At 34.0% G+C, this 10813-nt stretch overlaps 1 protein-coding gene across 1 annotated transcript; it reads right to left on the bottom strand.

The window, feature by feature from the left end:
- Positions 1–387: 387 nt before the first annotated feature.
- Positions 388–10375, bottom strand: LOC100369947 (QRFP-like peptide receptor). Its single transcript, XM_085493705.1, has 3 exons — positions 9890–10375; positions 5050–5448; positions 388–564 (listed from the first exon to the last, which is right to left on the bottom strand). Exons 1-3 carry the CDS (start codon positions 10373–10375, stop codon positions 388–390), a joined length of 1062 nt encoding a protein of 353 aa, XP_085349831.1.
- Between the last annotated feature and the right edge of the window lie 438 nt (positions 10376–10813).

Raw genomic sequence — 10813 nt, 5'->3', positions numbered from 1 at the left:
CCTGTGAAATTAAATACAAAGATACTCTCCAAAAGTCGAACTAAAGAAATCACAAATCAGACTACAATGTACAATTTTACCAATAACAGTTCACTTGCAAACATGATTAAAATTATAACTATTCTCATCATCGAATTAGACACAAGGCTTATATGTATCAAAGGCTTATATGTATCAATTGAAATGCACCAGTTGTCAAATGTTGATGTACTGTACGTAATATAGTGATATGTTAAAATATACAAGAAATGGCAGAGAAGCATCCCATTCGTCGTTCCGCGTCGTATGGCATATGAGTTCCATGCGACAAGAACCACGCGTGAAATGAATTAGAATGCGCTCCGCGTAATGAGTATAACATGCTCAGTTATTACAATGATAATGACATCATTCGGTTTCCAATGGAATGATAATCTTCTTCGCATCAGCAGTAGGGATGGATAATTGCTTGTTACCAGAGAATGATCTACGTGACTTTGAAAGACCAGATAATGACAGTTTATGCGTCACACTTGATGAGATTTGCCGTCGCCTTACACCAGTAAATACAAGATTTAACTCGGCCTGTAAATAATACGAAATATGTGATCAAACTAGTATATGATACTTTTGAAGACCATTTAGTATCTCCGAGTTGTACACTCATTGAGACATTCCATCATTAACCTCTGTGGCTGAATTTACTAAATGGTGTTTGGATAATCGCACACTCCAAAACAATTTGGTTATTACCTGCTGTAGCGCGAAGCACCGCACAGTTAGTGCGTTCAACATTGTCATATGTATGTGTACCTTTTGGGGTCAGAGCTTCAAAGGTCAATGAAAAACTTTATACTAGAACTATATTGGAAAAACTAGCTAGTGTCATCACAATAGGCACCACATGTTTCCAATGTGGTTCACAAGACCTTGCTACATTTAAAGTTCAGTGCAAGGAAGTTCAGTGCTACAAGAAAGAATATATGGGAGCACAGAACAAGATAACATGTACATTAAAATTTAGTGCTGCTTCACGCGATCTTTCAATATTTTTGGTTCAAAAGTCAAGGTTCTTTGATATATAACTACAGACGAAAATGTCTTTAAACTTGACATCTTTCTCCCCAAAACCTTGGTATATTTCCTAAACGAAATATCAATCAAAGAAAGCTTAGAAAGAACCCCCATGTGCTGAGAGTATTGGAGACACATTAAATATAATTCGAAATTACTTAGCTGAAAACTAATTATGCAAATCAGAAAATTAATATGACCAGATTTGAGTGTAAAACTAATGAGGTCTGCGCAATGTAACAGAAAATCTATGTCTCCAAGTTTAATTGAAATGTGATTAGAACCAACAAATTATGAATTATTATGCTTATTAGGGAATTAATATGAACAGATTTTTACCCCAAACTAATTAGGTTTGTACATTGTCCTAGAGCATCTTTGTACTAAGTTTCATTGAAATGGAATAATTAGTACCGTGAAAACTCCAAAACTTCGACCCCTCTAAAAATTCGGTCGCCTATTTATTTGCCGGGTTTCGGTGTTTTGTTTACCTCCGAATTTTCGACTCCACTAAAAATTGCCGACTCATTCTTATTCGAAAATTGCGACCAGTTTTAGTTTTCCCCCAAACGAAAAAAAAAACGATGTGAGCGTTCAAACGGGACCTTCCTCGAAGGCATGAATCCGGGTTTCTGATTGACTGAGAGATTTTTATTTTATTGGTAACGAAAATATATTCTAAATAAACGAAGTTTCAAATAAAAACGAACACAAAAATCTCGGCATGCTGCGTTTCTGAATTGTTGATTATTACTGTACTCAGTAGTGATTATAATAATGTACACAAAATAAATTTGTTGAATGGTTATGAAATACAAATAAAAGTCAACTTAGTTTCATCGTAAGCGAATGATTCCGGTCTCGTATAAACGTTTGATGCTGTAGGATATCCGCCATGTTCTCTTAGGTCAAATAGGTCAAATCGCTAATTAACCAATCAAAAAGCTGGATGATGCCAACGTGTTCAAATTACCATAGCTTATTTAAATATGTTAATGTTATTGAACGCAATGCGGAAGAGATTGATGTTGTAGTACGATATTTTGGCTTGGATTTTGATGCGAAAACGGCATGATTTTTTTTAAATAAAAAAATTAGTTGTTTTTAAAAAATAAACTGGTCATCTGAAGAATAATTTAACATTGTTCACAGTGATAACGGCTCATTCTCGAAAGGAAGCTTACCCGCTCACGCTAGTCACGATAAAAATCATACACGTGTACTCTTGAATAGACAAACGTCAATGACTACGGTAAAACTTATACTCTATTTTAGCCGGCAGGATTGATTGAAATGTCCGAAAAATGACGCCAAAATACACCTTAAAAGTCCCATTTTATTTTCTTAAATCCCATTTTATTTTTTAATCCAAGGGCGAATTTACGGCAGAATTTGGTCCCTCAAATAAGGGACCCGTGAGCATTGATTCTAACCGGATACATTGCACTGGGTCGGGGAGATAGTTTGCTAAACTTCCATGCATCTTTTGTCCAATGGGTACCTGTACTTCGAACATTCGCAAGTTTTTCTAGGTAGTGCGAGACAGCTTTGTCTTTTGACCTATTAGTTTTGTGCTGACCTCTTCTCCGCGTCTTGATGTTTTGTTTTGCTTGTCATAATGCTCACTGATTGATGACTTTGTTTAGATTTTGAGTTACAACTCGGCCACGACCTTTGCTTTTACCGTGAAACATGAGGAAGTTTACGTCAATTGACGGACATTGCATTTTTTAAAAACTAATGAAGCACACTGTCTATCATCCCCATTTTTTCATTTGCCGATTTCTATTCTGAAAAATTCGACCGTCCGAAAATGCACCTTAATTTTGACTCTAAAAACACGTCACATATCTAACACCAATTATTTAAAACCGGTCGAAATTTTGGAGTTTTTACGGCACTTTAGATATCAGTGTGAAAACTTAAAATTGGTTAATTATGCAAATTAGGTAATTAATATGTACAGATTTTAACCCACAATTATTCAGGTCTGTCTATTGTCCTACAGCATCCATGTACATTCATTGATATGTGATGTATAGTACCTGAGATATCAGTGTGAAAGTTGGTTAATTATGCAAATTAGGTGATTAATATGCACAAATATTTACGGGAAACTAATTGGGTCTGCATAATTCTAGATTCATTGAAATGTGATGATTAGTACTTTAGATATCAGTAGAAAAGCTGAAAATTAATTATGCAAATTAGGTAATTAATATGCACAATTATTTACCCTAAAACTAATCAGGTCTCTGCATAGTCCTAAAGGATCTATGTACCAAGTTTCATTGAAATGCGATGATTAGTACTTGAGATACCCGTGGAAAAGCTGAAAATTAACTAATTATGCAAATTAGGTGATTAATATGCACAAATATTTATCAAAAACAATCAATCTCTGCATAGTCCTTGAGTATGTAAGTACCAAGTTTCATTGAAATGTAATGCTAACTACTTATATCAAATGCTGAAAATTAATTAATTATGCAAATTAGGTAATTAATATGTACTGATATTACCATAAAAACTATCAGGTCTGTGCAGTGTCGTATGACATCTATGTACCAAGTTTCATTGAAATGTGATGATTAGTACTTGAGATATCAGTGGAAAAACCGAAAATTGACTAATCATTATGCAAATTAGGTAATTAGTATCCACGGATTATTACCAAAAACTAATCAAAACCTAGCATTAGTTCAGAGCATCTATGTACCAAGTTTCATCAAAATCCAATGAGTGGTTGTTTAGATATCAGTGGAACAGTCATGGAACCACTAAAAAATAGCTAATTATCATGCAAATTAGGTAATTAATATGCACGGATTTTTACCAAAAATTAATCAAATCTGCGCATATGTTCAGAGCATCTATGTACCAAGTTTCATCAAAATCCAAGGAGTGGTTCTTTAGATATCAGTGGAACAGTCATAGAACAGCTAAAAATTAGCTAATTATCATGCAAATTAGATAATTAACGAGCATGGATTTTTACCAAAACCTAATCAAATCTGCGCATTGGCCCAGAGCATCTATGCACCAAGTTTCATCAAAAACCGATGTATGGTTCTTGAGATAGCAGTGGAACAGTCGGACACACATACACACACACACACACATACACACATACACACATACACACATACACACATACACACACACATACAGACACACTAACTGCAAAGACTCCCATTTTGTGCTTCGCACATGGGAGTCAAAAATTATAGACACGGAAAAAACATACTGCTATGACTGTTTTGGGGGTATTGTATCCTGGCTGATCAAACACAAAATGTGACCAGCCTGGATACAATACCCCCAAAACAGTCATAGCAGTATGTTTTTTCCGTGTCTATAATATAATGATATGAATATTGATGAAATCCAGAAAAGTTTTCCGTCGCTCTTGAGAGCTGTCTAGCAAATATTGTCAAATGTCGAAAGTAATAATTTTTATACTCATAATCAACCAGATATTTCCAACACATAAAGGTAAACAATAAAGACGTTTAATTTGTTATAATAATAATAATAATAATAATAATAATAATCTTAACTTTACCCGAAAACTGTCGTTGAGAAATGTATAAATAATGGGATTCAGAAAGCTGTTAGACATTGCTAGCCAGTGTGAGAATAAATACAACGTGACCGTGGTTTGGTGGTAGTCGGTGTTATCTAGATATTCTGTGTTTGCCATTGTTATGATGTTGAACAAGTTGAGTGGCAACCAGCAAAAAGCGAATGCAGAAACCACTACTACCAACATTCTGGTTACCTGTAGAATTGCACAAATAAAGAGAAGAAACGTGGTAACAAATATATTATTTATCTTTAAATACGAGTGTATTCATAGAGTTAGCTAAATTATATTATGTGTGTCTATAATTATTGGCTTAATAACTTTGTACAGATTTTTCAATATGGCCAAATTGCGTGAAATAATACAATTTGCAAAAATACGGTGGTATTTATGTCAAGACTTATACATACCTTCTTTTTCGATTTGACAGAAATAGAATCTTTTTTTTCCTCGCTCAGGGTCTGTCTTTTCCAAATGATGTTACCAGTTACACAGTAAGTGCCACATAAGATTACAAGAGGTATAAAATAAGCTGCAACTATGATAAATATCTCATATACAAAAGCATCTTTAGGCTCATCCCACCACTCATCGCATTGGTAAAATTGGTCGCCAGTCACTTCATCCTGTAACACTGCTCTTGCTTTTATTAACTGTACACTTCCCAAACCCATCGACATCAGCCATAATGACGGTATAACGTATTTAGATTTTGACTTTGACATTCGAGATTCTATTGGCTTTCTAACCGCTATACATCTACCAATTCCAACGACTGTCAGTGTCGAGATGCTTACAAAAACAGATACCTGTAATTGCGAAAAAAAACAAAAAAAACATTTGTACATGTATTGATAACACCCGTATAATACAACGTCGTTCAAAGGTTGAAGTGAGTAACATGATTTAGTGTAAAACAAACACAAATCGAGGTGTGCAAGCCAAGTCACATAAAAAGCATCTATATTTTAAAACACATTCCATTTATTGTTAACGCACATTCGGCACACATTATTTCGCCGTAGACTCCTTTCTTCATCCAATATGGCGCTGTGTGGGGTTCTTTGTTTTTTGTTTGTTTGTTTTTTTGTTCAAATATTAGGGCAATAATAGGCAAGTCGTAATAGACGAAATTATTTAAGATAACATCTCAGTCTGAGTCATGTAACTGCACAATAATAAGCAGTGCGGAAAAGCGTTTTAATGATAAGCAGCACACAGTATTATAATGTATGATATTGGACTAGTGCCATGTTTTGTTTTTCTATTTTAAAAATACAATTAAAAAACAATAATGATAATTTAAGACAGAAAAAAACAATCAAATTTGGAATCATTGATATAATATACAACCAATGATTGATTTAGATGAAAAAGATAATATCGTCTGTTTAAAAGTAACCAAGAATCGGTATGCATGAAAGCGTCGATTCAAGATAAAAATGCAATAATGGATTGAAATAAAGAAAGCACGACATTTGTCATCTACTAATTGTTTAAAGCTTAGTGAACAATCTAAAATCGTTTGTATACCAGCTGTATAAATTAGGTAACAATACCAGTAACTAATTAAAATGCTGATAATCTTTTATCTTTAAATTACAATGTGACACTCAAATATATACCTGATTGTAAATGTTTGTCATTCATAGAGATAAGTCCAAGATAAGACAAGTAGAGCAGACATCTGTTTCTCCTAACAGTTATTTCAATGGCATGATTTTAATGACATAAACAAATACTACATTCACTAATTTAATCAAGCAATAAACAAGTTCGGCGTTTTATACATTTCTATATAGTTTACCTAGCGTAATAACACACGTGCAGTGCATAAACGGTTCGTAGTTTTGTCGGGTTCAAACAATTCACAGACAAAGACACATTTTTTCTAAAATCATTGTCAGACTTTCCGGCTCGCACAAAACAAAAATAAATAGAACTAATCTACTACGTGACCGGACTTTCCTATATCGGAATAGGCATGATAATTTGGGATACCAAACCAAAGCATATTCTTACTTCAACTAAAATAAAATACATAGTAAACCATGTCAGCACTAATCTGTACATTTATTACAGGTATAACAATAGCAACTCATAACACGTAGTGCTACAATGTCGCTGTTTGGTTAAATAGCTTCCAATTTGTGTTTTGATTTTTTTAAGATTGTGTCATTTCTTAAATGTCATCCGAGAACCAGGCATTGCCTCACAATGACACAAACAGTTAACAAATATTCATTCATACTTTATAGCATATTTTTTACCATAATAACATTGAATGTGCTATTAGCGTTTTTATTTATGTTACTCATTTATTGCATCCGGTTATTTTTAGATACATGTGACCAACGAACAAAACAAACACAGACTACACAAACATCCTAGGCCAAATGCTTTCTATAAATGTATAGATTTAATACGTTTTGATCAATATTTGTTCTGATTACAGTGGTCAACATTCTACTGGTGAAAAGACTGCTACTTTGAATAACTACTACCACATTGTATGTGAGGGTGTGTGTGTATGTGTGTATATGTGTGTCTGTGTGTGCAACACTATCATCACCGTAATGAGAAACAGCTTTTATACTGTTCAATTACTTCTTCTGCTGTGAAGATTATAGGATCGCCGCCAGTGTATCATGCTGTACTGAGCTTGTCCTTCTTAATGTCTGATATGTAATACATAAATCCAACTGTGTTTAACATTTACATTTTTTGGCCATATTAGGGGAATAAGACAGAACTAAGAATGTTGCTTCTAAATACTGCATTATACTACACTGCGATATACTGCGCTGTAATTCTACCTTAAACTCCACAAATAAGTGCTGAAATTAGTGCAGTCATAAATTGTTAATTATGCAATCGCTGTCTCAGAATTCGCTTTTAGCATTACGAAACCTGAGTAAATAACCAAATTTTATTTTGAAACTGTTATTGCCTCTTCCACAAATTCTGGATTGTAAAAGTTGAAATGTTACATTACATATCGAAATAATGCAAATAGCAGTCGTTGTATACTGAATTGCAACAATTGAACAGCATTACATAGGCTTTAATTTGATTACCTAAACATCTGGCATTTATAGTTCTTGGTATACTATGAAATTTGCCTTTTTATATTAGTTTGAGAACAATACGTGAGGTTTCCATAGAAACGACATCATTCGCATTAATTTCTCATACAGGTACAGCGCAAGACACTATGTAGAGATATTCAATTTCATATTTTCCATGTGGTGAAACGTCGTCACGAATTAGCAATATAACAATATAAGGTACATTCAACATACTATCATTTAATATTTATAAAACAGACATATAGGGGGTAAGATGCATATGAAGTTGTCGTTGGAAATAATAAAACATTGTCTCATTTCTTCGAAACTATTAAACATTCAAAAACTTTATCAGATATAATGAGCTTCTGTTTATATACTAACACACTAGAACACAGATGGTTCCAGATGGCATAAGTATGAAATGACTCACTGATTACAAATGGCGGGTACCACATATAGATGTGCTCACTTCTTTCAAATCATTTATTATTTTCACTTTCCATGAATACATTATAAAACTCGTATAGTATTTTTTATTTATTCCGCGCCTTGACGTTTACGCAGTTCGTGGGAATGTCCACTACTAAGAAACAGGTGAAACACACGTATTGTGTAAACAATTAGGGTTGGGAAATTTAAAAAATAGTGTTCTACGTATATGTAGATTAGTTGTCATCTGAACTTATCAGAAAACAAATCTAATCGAATAACATCTAATAATTCAAGATGTGGCAATGCGAATTCTTGGATTTGTATTACACAGTATAATGATATCAAAAAATAACACACGGTGCCTTTGAGAATATTACAATGACAACCATCGAGATTTTGTCATTGATATTTCTCTGGATGTTGTGCGATGAGAACACCTGCGATTACTTACATACTTCTGTCTACATTATAGGCGTGTTTACGTTATTCCTATAAATAAAGACGTCAGGACTGTAGACAATGATACCAAGTATATTCCAAACCTCACATCAAATGAAAATATTTCGGTATATTGTAAATTTGGCGTTAATTTTGATGACGCACGTAATTATTGCTATTAGTCAATATTTGATGAATAACAAACGAAGCACTGCCAGTTATTGCGTGTTATAAATCACCGCTATCTGAATAAAAGGTTTTGATAGCTTATCAAATATAATGGAAACCTTTTCGCAAGCGACTTTCAACACAAAGCCCCCCCCCCAATCTATCTATTCTAATTCTATTATAATGGTGTTAATTTTGAAAGTGTTTGTTATTTAAAAACATCGAATATGACTGGGTAAAACGCAATCATGTGTTTATGTTCCTGTATTCCCCGCAAGCTCTGCCTTTTTATTGTCTGATAGCACAGCTGTAGGGGCTTACAGGAGAAGGCGGTTTTCAATCATGGGCGGCGAACGGTTTTATAATATTGAACATATTGTGAGTTTATTTACAAAATTGTTGTAATTACTGTATCATACAAGACCATGATTGATATAATTCGGCCGTCAAATTTACAAATAATAATAAACAAAACAACTGCCACACGAAACACAATAGCATGTGTGTTGATAACATTCAATTTAAACAAATATACGTGATACTTTGACTTAAGCATTTAGAAGTGTGTATTTCCTGTGTAATATTACAAACTTGCTTAAATGTTAACTATAGTACATATGTGATACTAGGTAAACTCGGATGAACTGACTATAACTAGTATGAAATGCTGCGAATGAAGTGCTGATGTTGTACAAAAGTATTGTGCGGTGCAGTGTGAATTGGCTACCGTTCTAAGACTTGAGACAAGTAGTTTTCGTACAAAGCTATGAACAATTATATAGCTCAATCGTTTTGTTTTAAAGTGTTTATGAATGGTTTCTAACGTAATTGCTCAATCAACAAATAACTCAGTAACAACTGATCTGATCATACATGCATGTAATGCGTGTTGGTGAGCTGTGAGAAGGTTTTATGATTGAATTGACATTGTTTTTTTTTATCCAAAATTCATTACAATGTTACTATATACCTAATCAAATAATTAGGGGATTAAATTCTATGTCGCTATATCCCTGTGAATAACATTATATTTGAATACAAACATGACGAAAATTCTAAAAAAAATTATTAGGCTAAATTTGGCCTCAGTGAATGTCGCAGCCAGTTATGAAATGAAAAACAGTGTATTGTATATGATTACCTGTTGAACAAAATACATCAATGGACACATAAATGGGCTGAAAATCCATCTTCGAAGCATCGCCTGCACGAAGGAAAACGGCATACAAAATATCGCCACACAAAGATCGGAGACTGCTAAATTAATCAGATATTTATTGAGCTCTGTCTTCTTGAGGCCACGAAACGCCAACACGAATAGGACTGTAATATTTCCAGCTAACGTTAGAACAATCGTTAATGTGTATACAATGATTAACGCGACTCTGCCTTCGTATGAAACAATTTCATAAGGCTCTCGGCTGGTTAAGCATAACTGATCAAACAATTCCTGAAAGGACACATCGTCATAAACAGGAAACTCAGAACTGAGTGAGTCGTTATTTGATGAATCCTGAGATCCGCTGAAATCTAAAACACAATATTCTGGATGACATAAACAGTGAACGTAGTCTTGCTCTGGAATACTGAATGAATTGCTCAATGCATCGCCCATTGATATTGCCATCATGTTCGTTGTATGCGTTTCGCTCACTTCGCAAGTGTCTTTTAGCAAGCTAAGGATACCAAAAGACGCGTATTCAACTCAACGGCTTTCAACAGCCGAAAGGCACAACAATTCGGCCTATCATAGCATAAAACGTCATTACTCGATTACCCAACGGCCGCCTAGAAAAAAACTTCTACAACGCATTACATTAGAATATATTATTTCTAAAGCCCGGCATAACGATGCATATTCATAATCGAAAATAATTTTGCAAGTCTCTATTTCACAACTGGTCATCTGATTGGCTCAAGTTTTAAATACTCAATTAGCTGGGTTATATCTGAACTGAACTCGATAATAATTGCCCAGCAAGTAATTTCCCAAGAGTGATTTTCAACATGCTATCAATTACCCTTCTCGAAACACAACTATAAATATTGAATACTGGCAGTATTC

The sequence above is a fragment of the Saccoglossus kowalevskii genome, chromosome 19, assembly GCF_978046115.1.
Source record: "Saccoglossus kowalevskii chromosome 19, keSacKowa6.1, whole genome shotgun sequence".
Classification (NCBI taxonomy): Eukaryota; Metazoa; Hemichordata; class Enteropneusta; family Harrimaniidae; genus Saccoglossus; species Saccoglossus kowalevskii.
Note: the sequence above shows the minus strand (reverse complement) of the source record. Positions and strands in the feature narration are given on the sequence as shown.

What these genes read in the sequence shown, in the direction of transcription:
- LOC100369947 (XM_085493705.1), bottom strand. Translation starts at nt 10,375, where the DNA reads ATGGCAATATCAATGGGCGATGCATTGAGCAATTCATTCAGTATTCCA. An exon ending in TGATGTATTTTGTTCAACAG is followed by an intron (nt 5,449 to 9,889) that starts GTAATCATATAC and finishes TCGCAATTACAG; the next exon opens with GTATCTGTTTTTGTAAGCAT. An exon ending in CTGTCAAATCGAAAAAGAAG is followed by an intron (nt 565 to 5,049) that starts GTATGTATAAGT and finishes TATTATTTACAG; the next exon opens with GCCGAGTTAAATCTTGTATT.